This window comes from Aspergillus sclerotioniger (genome assembly GCF_003184525.1).
Source record: "Aspergillus sclerotioniger CBS 115572 chromosome Unknown BO94scaffold_3, whole genome shotgun sequence".
NCBI classification, from domain to species: Eukaryota; Fungi; Ascomycota; class Eurotiomycetes; order Eurotiales; family Aspergillaceae; genus Aspergillus; species Aspergillus sclerotioniger.
In genome coordinates this window covers 989,614-1,003,583 of record NW_020290993.1, presented here as the reverse complement: position 1 = coordinate 1,003,583, position 13,970 = coordinate 989,614, and the positions used below count along the sequence as shown (strand labels likewise).

General features: G+C 52.3%; 4 protein-coding genes across 4 annotated transcripts; all 4 read left to right on the top strand.

Moving 5' to 3' along the window:
* Positions 1–676: 676 nt before the first annotated feature.
* BO94DRAFT_456335 (putative potassium uptake transporter) lies at positions 677–3,413 on the top strand (the record flags this gene model as incomplete). The annotated part of the gene is made up of 11 exons (XM_025607695.1): positions 677–713; positions 773–893; positions 976–1,112; positions 1,178–1,367; positions 1,426–1,559; positions 1,612–1,653; positions 1,701–2,030; positions 2,099–2,213; positions 2,270–2,984; positions 3,038–3,081; positions 3,137–3,413. The coding sequence occupies 11 exons, from the start codon at positions 677–679 to the stop codon at positions 3,411–3,413; spliced, it is 2,142 nt and encodes a 713-aa protein (XP_025471997.1).
* Positions 3,414–4,504: 1,091 nt separating this feature from the next.
* On the top strand, positions 4,505–6,971 carry BO94DRAFT_457011 (alpha,alpha-trehalase; the record flags this gene model as incomplete). The annotated part of the gene is made up of 5 exons (XM_025607724.1): positions 4,505–4,630; positions 4,719–4,794; positions 4,859–4,980; positions 5,045–6,783; positions 6,845–6,971. The coding sequence occupies 5 exons, from the start codon at positions 4,505–4,507 to the stop codon at positions 6,969–6,971; spliced, it is 2,190 nt and encodes a 729-aa protein (XP_025471996.1).
* A 1,924-nt stretch (positions 6,972–8,895) lies between these two features.
* On the top strand, positions 8,896–10,739 carry BO94DRAFT_456578 (isocitrate lyase 1; the record flags this gene model as incomplete). Its single annotated transcript, XM_025607708.1, has 5 exons — positions 8,896–9,099; positions 9,160–9,315; positions 9,371–9,713; positions 9,769–10,321; positions 10,379–10,739. 5 exons carry the CDS (start codon positions 8,896–8,898, stop codon positions 10,737–10,739), a joined length of 1,617 nt encoding a protein of 538 aa, XP_025471995.1.
* Positions 10,740–11,219: 480 nt separating this feature from the next.
* On the top strand, positions 11,220–13,871 carry BO94DRAFT_531150 (hexadecenal dehydrogenase). The gene is made up of 5 exons (XM_025610837.1): positions 11,220–11,606; positions 11,688–11,918; positions 12,000–12,799; positions 12,854–13,213; positions 13,539–13,871. Exons 1-5 carry the CDS (start codon positions 11,461–11,463, stop codon positions 13,586–13,588), a joined length of 1,587 nt encoding a protein of 528 aa, XP_025471994.1. The 5' UTR covers positions 11,220–11,460; the 3' UTR covers positions 13,589–13,871.
* The last annotated feature ends 99 nt before the right edge of the window (positions 13,872–13,970 follow it).

Below are 13,970 nucleotides of genomic sequence, written 5' to 3'. Positions count from 1 at the left end.
GATTCAGGCCACCCGGCTCCTTCCTCGACTCTGTATGGCTTTGACATCATCCCGGGGTTGGCATATGACAGGAAAGTATGTCATGCTGACCCTATAGCTCTATTGCTGGGGGCATTGCACAAACCCTCCCCTGATACGGTGATTGATTGGCATTTGCCTGTCTTGCCTTCTCACCCCTCACAACCATCCATAGTGATTGTCTCCTGCAGCTGATGCACATTACAAAAGCAATTTGATGTTGTCCTGCAGCACCCACGCCCAAGGTTGCTGCGGCGATCTTCACTCGCCGTCAGCTACCTGCAAATCCTATCAACACTGTTGGCTCAGAAAATTCCCTCCTACATCTTGAACGTCTTTTTATCGTGCATCCATCTAAGCTCTGCTGACCGACCGCGTGGGGTTTCCGTGGTCTGTGATCGTATTGGTCTGGGCAAATCTCTCATCCAAACAGTTCTCGGCTTTATTGGCACAAAATAAAGGTCTCACAGCGGGCTCTCCGGGGGCCCTGGTCCCGGAAAACGAGTCAAAGAATACTATCGAAACTAGGTAATCCAAGCGTTCTAGTCTTGCGTTTCTGCCGTCTTTTGAACCTTGTGATTGGCTTGATTTTCAACGCGTTGTCGGGACCATTTACAATCCAGTCCCCAGTCTTTGAGCGCTCCTGTTGCCACACAATATGTGGAAGCTGCAGGTTAATTTTATCGCCTTGCATTGTGCGTTGCAGATTCTGGCGGCATCCGGTGGCCCAAGTTATGCTGATTCACTCGAACAGATGCATATATTATTTTCCTGGGTCTCCTGGGATTGGTCATTCTTTATCCCTATAGCAATCTCCGCGCAATTGATTCCTACTTCTTCGGGGTCAGCGCCTCGACCGAATCAGGATTGAACACGTCAGTCGACTATTTCTATATATATCTCCATTGGTCGCTTCTGGTTGGCAGGAGCAAGGACTGACGTGGGTGGTACCCTTAGTGTCGATGTAAAGGACTTGAAGCTTTACCAGCAGCTTTTCATCTACTTCGTTCCGATAGCCTCGAACATCGCATTCATAAACATCTTAGTGGTCGTTGTACGTCTCTACTGGTTTGAGAAACGGCTGAAACAGATCGGTAACTACTTCCTATGGGCTTCGGGCGTCATGTCGAACAGTCACTAATGCGATGACCTCCAACAGCTCCCGGAGTCCTTGATCGAAAGAATGCTTCGCCCAACTGTAGGGACGAATACCATGACCAAGAGGCAAATCCGAGGGTGTCAAGTGAACCTTTCACATCGGGGAATGAGCCAGCCAAATCAACAGAGATGAAAGATGGTGACAACGAGCGCGCTGTTGGGTTCAAGATTGGACACACAGTACCGGATGGGTAAGATAGTAATCGGTGCTTCTCTGCCCCATAGAGGTCACTGTTGATCATGGACTAGATCCAGAAACGACGGCAACGAATGCTCTGGAAACGACAGCTCGGAGTCCAACAATGTCAATATATCGCGGAGTATCTCCTTTGCGGATCATACCAGGGCACTCTATATTCCTTCACCGTGGGAGCGTGACAGAGGTACTTTGTTATATGGTCCTTTGGCGGCCAGGCCGTGGCTTATTGGCAACAGGGGTGCCCATAGCAGAAGTCCCGACAGGCCCGAGCGGAGATGGTAAGCTCGACTGCAGATGATCTTGGAAACGAGCAGGCCTAACAAAGACGCAGGAATTGACGAGGAAGACATCGAGACAAACCACGCGGGCTCTGGTGATACCAATCAGCTATCCAGAAATATTTCAGGTACTACAGGTAGGCCATTTGAAAGGGTAGCTTCATCTTTGTTCGTGCTTGGAAGACATCCTAGCAGAGCTCGAGAGCCATCGCTCCGGCCGGCCATATCCCTCTCCAAGGATGCAAACCTCCCTGAGCTCTCTGCACAAGCGACTCTTGGAAGGAACTCGCAATTTTACAATTTGACTGTCGCAGATAGAGAGCGCCTGGGCGGCATTGAGTATCGGAGCCTGAAGCTGCTTTTGAAGATTGTAATCGGTATGAGCAAGCAATCTTTCTGATTTCTTTTAACTGGGACTGAAAGGACGCTCATCTATAACTAATAGGTTATCTTGCTGGTCTTCATCTCGTTGGCGTAGTGTGCCTTGTCGCTTGGATTCTGCATGCGGATCCCAAGTATCGGGACTATCTCAATGAATGCGGACAGGACAAGGTCTGGTGGTGAGCCTAGTTCAAGATCACCCTTGCGAACAATCTGACGATGCTGATATTGTTAGGGCAATTTACTCAGCACAAACGATGGTCAGCAATCTTGGATATACCCTCACTCCGGACTCCATGGTGTCGTTCAACGATGCCGTCTTCCCCATGTTGCTCATGAGCTTTCTCGCTTATGCTGGTAACACCCTATATCCTTGCTGTCTGCGCCTTGTCATCTGGATTATGTTCAAATGTGCTCCCGAGAACTCTTCTCTTAAGGAATCACTTGATTTTCTACTGAAGTATCCACGCCGGTGCTATCTACTTCTTTTCCGCAGTAGGCCAACATGGATCCTTTTCGCCATCATCTTCGTGCTTAATTTCGTCGATGTCATCTTGATCTTGGTTCTCGATCTCAGCAACCCTGCAGTGGATGAGCTATCTCCTGGTCCTCGAGTTGCGGCCGCCATTTTTCAATCCGCATCTTCACGGCATACGGGAACTGCATCATTCAATCTCGCGGACGTGAATCCAGCAGTTCAATTCAGCTTACTTGTCATGATGTATATTTCGGTGTTCCCGATCGCTATCAGCGTGCGAGCCTCCAACATATACGAGGAGAAGGCAGTTGGGGTATTCTCGCCAGACACCGAGATGGACGAAGGCAACGGGAAGAGATATGTCTTGACGCATATGCGAAACCAACTCAGCTTTGATTTGTGGTATATTTTCCTTGGGATAATGTGCATCTGCATTGCGGAATCGCAGAAAATCATGGACCCATCCAAGCCGGTTCGTGGCCCTCCATTGACCGTTAGAAACAGGCGTCTAACCTACGGGAACAGGCATTCTCCGTGTTCGCGATATTCTTCGAAGTGGTCTCTGCCTAGTGAGTATAACCACGCCATGACCACGGTGGGTAGACGTACCTAACGGATGCATAGTGGAAACGTCGGCCTAAGCCTAGGATACCCGACCGTCTCCACCTCGTTCAGCGGACAGTTCGGTATATTCAGCAAAATTGTCATCTGCGCCATGATGATTCGTGGAAGACACCGTGGGCTGCCATATCAGCTCGACCGAGCGATTTTACTTCCCAGTGACCGACTTGTCGAGGATGATAAGGTCGAAACCAGGCCTGATATCCCACTGCCACGCATCCGAAGCATGGACCCCATGGACAGCAGACAGCTGAAATTGAAGAGATATCATACGAGATAACACCAAGATTGTCTGATGGATTGGGCCACTCCTTCAGGCCTTCTTGCTTTGCTGGGGGGGAGGTAAACATTGGATGGCATGGTGTATGTACATGTTGTCCCGCGTCGGAAGAGATCTAGAATGTACAGATTCTGGAAGATCGCCGTTCGGTTTCTCTGTAGATATATCGAGCGCCACGTCAAGGGGTTGACCAGCAGGTGCCAATAACCCACAGGCCTCTTTCAACATTCGGATTATTGAATTTTTTTTTCCCGCGTGACCCTCAGGATCCAGCGTTTGCTTTTTTTAGCTTTTCCTTTGTTTTTGTTTTTTTGTTTTTTTAACTCCCCCGATAACCCCTCCAGGGGAGGAAGATAAGTAAAATAGTAGATACATAAATGGGCTGCTAGAGTTGCCCGGAGGCAGCCGGGGAAATACCGAAGGGGGCCACTATTGAGTGGAGCGGCGACATCATCGGGCCCGTGGCGTCATAGTCTCCAAGGGAACTTCATTCTCTAGATATCTAGGCCCTCTCACTGAACCCCCCTCCGGCGACCATAATAATCATTTTGATTCTATTCTAAGCGACACCTTGCCTAGCCGGAGAGTACAAATTGCTTTGGAGATCTCCAGGAGGGTTCATCCTTTTCTTGGTTCCCCAACTAATTGCATGCACACCGCCGGTTGCACACAAACACAAACCACAAAACACAAAACCACCCAAGCGACATCGGGTGTGACGTACCCCCAAACTGCACGGGAGGAAGCTGACTGCCGCTGGTGGCCAAATCCCATCTGGGCGAAACTCTCTTTGTCGTGTGCTGTGACATTGTCCCAGCAGTCATCCAGACCCAACCTTCCTTGTCCTACCAACCCCCAGCTTTAGCGAGATTGTCTTCCGGTGCGATCGCAATCCCTTCCCTGGGTGAGTCTCGAGTCCGAGAAGTGTACAGCGCCACGAACGGGCCTAGCGTCTTCAATAATTGGCGTCGCGGTGTCACCCCTTAAACCGTCGGCCCATCCACCCCTGCCCGCATCCCCATTTCGCTCTAGCCTTTCGTCTACTCGACCTGTCATCGAACGTCTTTTCTCCCATCCTACAACCCCTGACGATGAGCTCGTCAAGTGCCCAACACCAAAGGAACGGCTCTCTCGATCCCTTCTCCGATCCCGATGTCTACTATGGCAACGAGGACAATGTCGCGCGTATGAGAGAACGTAAGCGAGCATTCTCCTCGGTGAGTTGGCAACTATTAGTCCCCCCCCCTTCCCTCTGAGATAAGCACAGAATCAGCCTTGCTAACTCCCATCGATGCCATTAAACAGACGCTCAAATCATTCAATCGGGACGATATTCAAGAATTTCTCGGAGGCGGGTTTCCTGCGAGAAGAGCCAGTCATGGTGCGCGAACGATGCATTTTTTGAGCTACACCGGAGTACATTGGCTGATTCACGTGCTATACAGATGAGACACCGGCAATTCCCCGCAAATTTCTCATTGATGTTGACACAACGCTCCACAGTCTCCTGGAGCGGGAGGACACGGACAGAAACATGCAGATAACCATCGAAGATGTGGGCCCCAAGGTATGTGTGACCTGTAATCTCGGAACTGCAGCCTCTACCGATAACTGACAACACATGCCTTTAGGTGTTCTCCGTCGGAACCGCCGCGTCTTCGGGATACAACCGATTCGACTTGCGGGGAACGTATATGCTTTCGAACCTCCTTCAGGAGCTCACAATTGCCAAAGACTACGGTCGCAAGCATATTGTGCTTGATGAGGCCCGTCTCAGTGAGAACCCGGTCGCACGCCTTTCTCGGCTGATCAAGAATTCGTTCTGGAACGCCCTGACACGGCGGATTGACGGGCACAACATTGCCGAAGCTGGCCGGGACCCCAAGGATTGGACTGACGACCCGCGACCTCGGGTCTATATCCCTCCGGGTGCCCCGGAACAGTATGAGTATTATAAGGGGATCGCAGAGTCACATCCAGAGCTACGCCTCGATGTGCAGCTGTTGGACTCTGATATCACGCCAGAGTACACCAGGAGGCTTAACAACAAACCCGGTCTTTTAGCCCTGGCGATGGAGAAGCATTATGACGAAGCCACCCAGAAGACCGAGTATAATGGAGTTCCGTTTGTGGTTCCGGGCGGAAGATTCAACGAACTCTACGGATGGGATAGCTATATGATGTCCTTGGGCTTGCTGGTCAGCAATAGAGTTGATCTGGCCAAAGGCATGGTGGTCAATTTCTGCTTTTGCATAAAGCATTACGCAAAGATCTTGAACGCAAACCGTTCTTACTACCTGATGCGTTCCCAGCCACCGTTCTTGACTGATATGGCTTTGCGTGTCTACGAACGGATCAAGAATGAGCCTGATTCTATGGAATTTCTCCGCAACGCAACACTTGCTGCGATCAAGGAATACTACAGCATCTGGACGGCTGAGCCGCGATTCGATCCGGTTTCCGGTCTTTCGAGATACCGTCCGGAAGGCGAGGGGGTGCCCCCCGAGACAGAGCCGACGCATTTTCTTCACATTCTCACGCCTTATGCCGAGAAACACGGCATGTCTTTCGAAGAGTTTGTTGAGGCTTACAACGAAAGAAAGATCGTGGAGCCTGAACTCGATGAGTACTTCCTCCACGACAGGGCTGTGCGAGAATCTGGGCACGACACAAGCTACCGCCTTGAGAGGGTCTGTGCCAACCTGGCCACGGTGGATCTGAATTCGCTGTTGTACAAGTATGAGGTGGATATCGCACGGATTATCCGCACTTACTTCAAGGACAAGCTCGACATTCCGCCCGAGTTCCGGACGGTGTCGACCCAAGACATTGCCAGCGAGTCCTCGTCGGTCTGGGACCGTCGTGCTCGGAGAAGAAAGATGAGAATGGACACTTATCTCTGGGATGAAGAGAAGGGGATGTATTTTGATTACGATACCGCTAAGCAGGAGCGGACTACGTATGAGAGTGCCACCACCTATTGGGCGATGTGGGCTGGTCTTGCGACCCCCGGTCAAGCGTCGCAGATGGTGAAGGCACTTACCCGGTTTGAGGCCTACGGAGGTCTGGTTTCGGGAACCGAAGAATCTCGGGGTGCCGTTGGCCTGGACCGGCCCAACCGGCAATGGGATTACCCATACGGATGGGCACCCCAGCAGATGCTGGCGTGGACCGGCCTGATGCGCTACGGCTACCAGGACGAAGCCGAGCGGCTGACTTATAAGTGGTTGTATATGATTACAAAGGCCTTTGTGGACTTCAACGGCGTCGTCGTCGAGAAATACGACGTCACTCGCCCTATCGACCCACACCGAGTGGATGCCGAGTACGGCAACCAGGGTGTGGACTTCAAGGGCGCTCCACGCGAAGGGTGAGATCTTCATTTGGACCCAGTTTCATTCCAACGTCACACTAACCGGTTCATTTTCTAGGTTCGGATGGGTCAATGCCAGCTATGTGTACGGGCTGGAGATCCTCAATGCCCACCAACGCCGCGCCCTCGGCGCCATCACGCCGTATGAGACGTATAACAAGGCTGTGGCCGTACAGGATGCTTAAAATTGGAGATAGAAAGAAACACGAAGAGGGGATGCATGATCGCATTTAGCGCGGCAATCTGTTTTCGCCCGTCGTGGCATTCGGCTTTTGCAAAAATGGGTTCAGCGGGCACAGTTTCTATGGCTTAGATAGGGGGGTTAAACATACTGGCGGGCGGGTATAGAGTCTGCATTGCCTGCTGGAATTGAGGCGACTGATATGTTACATGTTTGCACAGAAAGAAGGGAGCTTGCAATTATTTCGTGGTGGACATGACCAGACTAGATGTGACGTGTCTTGCTGGAGGCGGCGTTGGTTGCTTTTTTGGGTACTCTTTTCGTTCATAGCCATAAAGCCCATAAATAATTAGGTAGTCATGATCAGTAGTTCATTCAGTCAGTCTTTGAGCTTTGTGAGGTATCGAGCAACCGTTCCCTGGGCTAATCGAGCTCCCCGAGACGTAGGCAGATCAAGAAGAGCCCGCAAGGCGCCTGAGTCACATTCCAGAACCTCAGAAAATAGGCACCACAAAGAAAGTCAGATGGAAAAACTACCTAAACTAACCCACGGTCGATTTACATGTGAACCCACCCACCTCTTGTCTCCCCCACAGAGTTTCTCCGTCCAGCCAGCCCCGAACTTAGGCAACACGAATGATATCTATACGCATGCATCACCACCCGCACCTCCGAGCATCCAGCCCATCGATCTACATTTTATCCCTGTCATAGAGGCTACAGTTCTCCGAAACTAACCACCATCAAATGTGACAGATTGACAGGGCGATGAAACCCCTTCGGTCAACGTCCGAAATCTCCAACCCCCCGTATCTTATCCTTGACACGCAGTTGTCGTGTTCGCAAGAAAACGGAATAAAGCTCCTTGATTTCCCGATGTCATTCTCGTTGCGTGTCTGGGAAGAAGACTGGACGGGAGCTGAGGTTGATCTGGTTTCGTGGATCGGCTGTTGAGAGCCCTGTGATTGGTGTAGCGGATGCCGAGGTTGCTGCTGTTTGGGGTATGGCTGTATTGATGCCTGGAGGTGCTGGCGCTACGGTACGGCTGAATGTGGGGTAGATACCAAGGGTCTGGGGTGAGGCCAATTACAGTCAGGGGTGGGAGGTTGTTCGGGTGGTTGTGTGGTCACGTATTGTCATTGGGGGGGTAGGCTCGGAGCCAGACACATGCATCAACGTCATGGCCGTTCACAGTTCGTGTTGATGGTCAGGTAGGATTATGGTGGTGGTTGTTGATGGGATTTCAGTCTGGAGAGATTCGAATGAAGATGGACTTCATTGACAAGATGAGGCATTTCTCCTGCGGGTTATCAAGAATGCAGCTGCAAAGCCATCGGCGGTGGATGGACTCATAAACCAGCCAAGGGAAAGTGGCGACGGGGGGGCGACTGCCTCAGGCCGTCGCGGGCTTGGGCTGGTCCCTTTAGACCGAGGATCGAGCCTGACGAAGATCCTCTCTTCCGAACCACCACCACTCAGCTTCCCCGTTGGCCCCGGCCTGGCTTGTGAACCTGGGACACGGTTAACCTAATCGTTGTGACTCTCTTACGGTTTTCAAGATGCCCGGGGCCCCTGCCCTTCCTTCTTGTCCCGCTGAACCGAACGTTTACCGACCACTGGCCAGTCAATGGCTCTGACGCATCCAGATGGCGCATGCCAGCTGCTGGTCCTTAAGTACCTGGGTCTTTGGCTTGTGATTCCGGCTTGAGAATTTGTGTCTTTCCTCGAGTGCCCTTTTCTACCCTGTCTTCTGACTCTATCTCCCCTCTACCTCTACTTTCTTTTCTTGTGACTTGCTGGGATTGATCCTGGGGATTCTTCCTTCTATATAATCATCTTTGGATACACTGTATTATATATATCCATTGCAATTCAGACTTTTGCTTATCTTCTCTTGATCTCGTGACCTCCTATTCATACTCTACACAATGGGTTACCTCGAAGACGAAGACCGGAAGTACGTCGACGACGTCCAGGCCGTCCAGGCGTGGTGGCAAGACTCCAGATGGAGACACACAAAGCGTCCATTCACTGCTGAGCAGATTGTGGCCAAGCGCGGAAACCTGAAGATCGACTATCCTTCCAATGTTCAGAGCAAGAAGCTGTGGAAGATCTTGGAGAGCAACTTTGAGGTTTGCACCGCCCATGCTACTTCTCTGAGCCGTGCCTGAACTCACGTATTTCTTTAACAGAAAAAAGTCGCCAGTTTCACCTATGGCTGTCTCGACCCAACAATGGTCACCCAGATGGCCAAATACTTAGATACCGTCTACGTCTCTGGTTGGCAGAGCTCCTCCACTGCCTCGTCCACCGACGAACCATCTCCAGATCTTGCTGATTACCCTATGGTAGGTCTCGGAATATGTGACTGATTGGGGGATTATTGCTAAGATCCATTTGCAGAATACCGTTCCCAACAAGGTCAACCATCTGTTCATGGCTCAGCTATTCCATGACCGGAAACAGCGCGAGGAACGCATCACTACTCCCAAGGAGCAGCGGGGCAAGGTGGCCAACGTCGACTACCTGCGGCCCATCATCGCGGACGCCGACACTGGACATGGTGGTTTGACCGCGGTGATGAAGCTGACCAAGCTGTTCGTTGAGCGCGGCGCTGCTGGTATCCACATTGAAGACCAGGCCCCGGGTACGAAGAAGTGTGGCCACATGGCTGGAAAGGTGCTCGTGCCCATTAGCGAGCACATCAACCGACTGGTGGCTATCCGTGCGCAGGCGGATATCATGGGTATGTAGCCTTCCGTGTTGGTCAGCCGTGTGTGCATCAACTGACGTATGCTCAGGAACCGACCTGCTTGCCATTGCTCGAACTGACTCCGAAGCGGCCACCCTCATCACTTCCACCATCGATTACCGCGACCATGCCTTCGTCGTTGGTTCAACGAACCCGAACATCCAGCCCCTTAACGATCTGATGGTGGCTGCTGAGCTGGCTGGCAAGAACGGATTCGAGCTGCAAGCCATTGAAGACCAATGGGTTACGCAGGCCGGCCTGAAGCTGTTCAGCGACGCTGTCATCGAGACCATCAACAAGGGCGCACACGCCAACAAAAAGGCCGTCATTGACGACTACCTGAAGAAAGCCAAGGAAAAGAGCAATCGCGAAGCCCGTGAACTCGCCAAGAGCATCACCGGGGTCGACATCTACTGGGACTGGGACGCCCCTCGCACCCGGGAGGGCTTCTACCGGTACAAGGGAGGCACGCAGTGCGCCGTTAACCGGGCTATCGCCTACGGGCCCTTCGCGGACCTGATCTGGATGGAGAGCAAGCTTCCCGACTATGCTCAGGCGAAGGAGTTTGCTGATGGCGTTCACGCCGTGTGGCCCGAACAGAAGTGAGTGTTGTCTTGATTTTGACTGGCGCAGCAACGGACACTAACATGGGTGCTTAGGCTGGCGTACAACCTGTCGCCATCGTTCAACTGGAAGAAGGCAATGTCGCGCGATGAGCAGGAGACCTACATCCAGCGACTGGGTGCCTTGGGATACTGCTGGCAGTTCATCACCCTGGCGGGTCTGCACACGACGGCGCTGATCTCAGATCAGTTTGCGAAGGCGTACGCGAAGCAAGGTATGCGGGCATACGGCGAATTGGTGCAGGAGCCCGAGATGGAGCAGGGGGTGGATGTGGTTACACACCAGAAATGGAGTGGTGCCAATTACGTGGATAATCTGCTAAAGATGGTGACGGGCGGCATCAGCAGCACGGCGGCCATGGGGACGGGAGTGACAGAGGATCAGTTCAAGCACTGAGCGGAGGTGGGGGGGTAGATCAGCATGTTGCTTTTGAATTCTTAGTGTTAGCTTTTTTTATACCACATTGTTTCGACTTAAACCTTCTCTGGTGCAGCGTTTGAGGTGTACTCTGGATAAGCTACAGAGAGCTATCCGAAAGGAGGACGGCTTGCGAGCAAGTGGGTCTGGCGCATGACTCGAAGTCCTCGCAAGCTGAGGATCCTGGGAATGGGGGCATGTGAACCCCCGGTCAGCCAGGATCCTGCTGCGAGCGAAGGCGATCCCTCAGCTGGAAGATGGGCTGGCCTGGAGATCTCCTCGGCGGTGCCGCGGTCCAGATGGGTTCGCGAAGGCAAAAGGAGGGGGAGGGGGAGGGGGAGGGGGAAAGTGGCATGTGGCAGACCGGCTCGGTGAATTCCTCCATTATTGGGCCGGCTGCGGTCGGGGGTTTATATTTGGGAGGGATACGGGGAGGATCTCGTTTCCATACTCCATTGACCTGATCCCGTTCATTTCCTTCTCGTATTCTCAAACTCCCGTTGAAGGCACTACACGGAGACTATCTACTAGACTCTACTAGACAACCTGATAAAGCCCCGTGCGTCAGCCGTCAGGGGTCGGTGAAGCTCCGCAATTCTTCATCGCTTCGGCTCAACGGCCGCCTCCTGCATCCTGCATCCTTTTAACCAACCTCTCCTCTCCACCTGCTAGTTTCTACACCTCAGCACCTTATTTCACCATGGGCGCCATTGACATCCCCCCCATCCAGTACACCCCCGTCGACGAGGTCGCCGACCGGGTGGCACGAGCCAGAAAGACCTTCCACGAGCACCAGACTCGCGATGTGGAGTACCGACTGGTTCAGCTCCGTAAGCTCTACTGGGCGTAAGTCCTCCCAAATTGCCACCTTTCGGAGGCTCCTCCCCGCCAGGCTTTAATCTCTGGCTAATCTACTTGGTGCAACAGCATCAAGGACCGCACCGAGGAGATCCACGAGGCCCTGCGACTGGATCTGAACCGGCCGGTCTTCGAGGCCGTCATGGCCGAGAGCACCTGGCTGCTCAACGACATTGTGTTTGTGTGTCGCAATCTGCACAAATGGGTCAAGGACGAGAAGGCCGACGACATTGACCTCACCTTTAAGTTTACGAGTCCCAAGATTCGCAAGGATCCGCTGGGATGTGTGCTGGTCATTGGGTATGTTTTTCATTTCCGTTGGGAACTCGCTCCTTTTGGTTGGGCGACAGAAAAGACTAACAGCGACCGCGATGCGGCCAGTGCTTTCAACTATCCTTTCCAGTTGACGCTGGGCCCCGTCATTGGCGCCATCGCCGCCGGCAACACTGTCGTTGTCAAGCCTAGTGAAAAGGCCTCCAACAGCGCAGTCGTCATTCAGCAAATCATCGAGGCCGCCCTCGACCCCTCTGCCTACACCGTCGTCCAGGGAGCTATCCCCGAGACTCAGGCTCTGCTTGCCGAACGGTGGGACAAGATCTTCTTCACTGGTAGTGCTAACGTCGGTCGCATTGTCGCCAAGGCAGCCGCTCCCTATCTCACCCCCATTGTCCTGGAGCTGGGTGGCATTAACCCGGCTATCATCTCCAAGAATGCCGACGCGAGACTGGTTGCGCGCCGATTGTTCTGGCCCAAGCTGATGAACGCTGGCCAGCTCTGCACGTCGCAGAACTACCTGTTGGTCGAGAGACCTCTTGTTGATGCGGTTGTTGAGGAGTTCAAGAAGACTTACAAGGAGTTCTACCCCAAGGGAGCTAAAGATTCCTCGGATTTCTCTCACATCATCGACGATGCGTCCTTCCAGCGCATCAAGGCCATGATTGACAACACCAAGGGTAAGATCGTCATGGGAGGCAGCATGGATGAAAAGGAACGCTTCATCGAACCCACCGTCGTCGTGGTGGACTCTCCCGAAGACTCCATGATCACCCAGGAGAGCTTCGGTCCTCTTATCCCTATCCTTCCCGTTGACAGTATCGACCAAGCGGTTCAGATTGCCAACGGCGTCCAATCCACGCCTCTGGGTCTCTACCCGTTCGGCTCCAAGACCGAAGTTGAGAAGAGTATGTCTGCCCACGCCAATTGCAGCTATAGAGACTGACATGGTAACCCTACAGTCCTGTCGATGACCCGCTCCGGAGGTGTTGCCGTCAACGACGCCGCCCTGCACATCCCCACCCTCCAATTTGGCGGTGTTGGCGAGAGTGGTCAGGGTGCCTACCGAGGCAAGGCCAGTTTCGACGTCTTCGTGCACCGTCGTACCATCACGACCAGCCCCAGCTGGATCGAATCCTTCCTCGCTATTCGCTACCCGCCTTATGACGGCAAGGATGACCTGTTCAAGAAGGTCAGCACTCTGGTCCCCGACTTTGACCGCGACTGCAAGAAGGTCCGCCTCAGCTGGCTCCGGTACATCCTGACTTTGGGCGGCGGCACCGCCAAATCCGGTGCTGCGCGTGCCACGGTTGTTGCTGCTGGTAAGTGATTTCTCTTTACCATGGCTATACGTTTGAAATCTCTCCCACCCCTACCACTGCTCCACTCAACACGCGCTATCCCTTTCAAGATGCTTGATATGCTAGACTTCTTACCGTCCGCATCGACCATCAGACCGAGAGTGAAATCTAGCACGCACACCGTCCGCTTCATTACCATAGATGCAATACCCTGCGATACCACCCATACATCATGCATTCTCCTCTAATACTAATTCATCCCTTGTCTCTGTTATTTCCTTTGTCAAATATTTACAACTAATAAACACGACCATCATATACTTACATTTTTCATCTTCATCACCAGTTGCTTACTTCGCCCTCCAAATGCTCGAGCGCCGGTCCGCCAAACTCTAAACTCTCACAGGGTGCATGTTCTGTTCTGTTCTCTTCTGTTCTGATTGATTGAACTTATGGGACTTGGAGTAGCTATCCATCCTCATGATTGTATCATCGTGTACAGTTTTTCTTTGCTTTCAGCGTTGGCTAGGTTGGTTGGAATCCACAAATTGTGAGGTGGGGAGGGTGATTGATTTGATTGGACTTCATGTATGTATGTATGTTTGTATGTATGATTTTGGGGAGGGGGGATACTTTAGGTATGTACATATGTGAAATGTATTCTGAAGTTGCATTATCATTATGGAAGTATAACAAGTTCCTTGAGGCTGTATTTGGAATGGAATATGAGATGTAGATAAACTGTAGGTCACGTAGTACTTCGTTTTAGCTTTCGACC

Excerpts from the sequence above, each read along its gene's own strand:
- BO94DRAFT_531150 (XM_025610837.1), top strand. The coding sequence starts at position 11,461 with ATGGGCGCCATTGACATCCCCCCCATCCAGTACACCCCCGTCGACGAG. Across the intron at positions 12,800-12,853 it reads CAAGACCGAAGTTGAGAAGA|TCCTGTCGATGACCCGCTCC; the intron begins GTATGTCTGCCC and ends GTAACCCTACAG. Across the intron at positions 13,214-13,538 it reads TGCCACGGTTGTTGCTGCTG|TTGCTTACTTCGCCCTCCAA; the intron begins GTAAGTGATTTC and ends CTTCATCACCAG.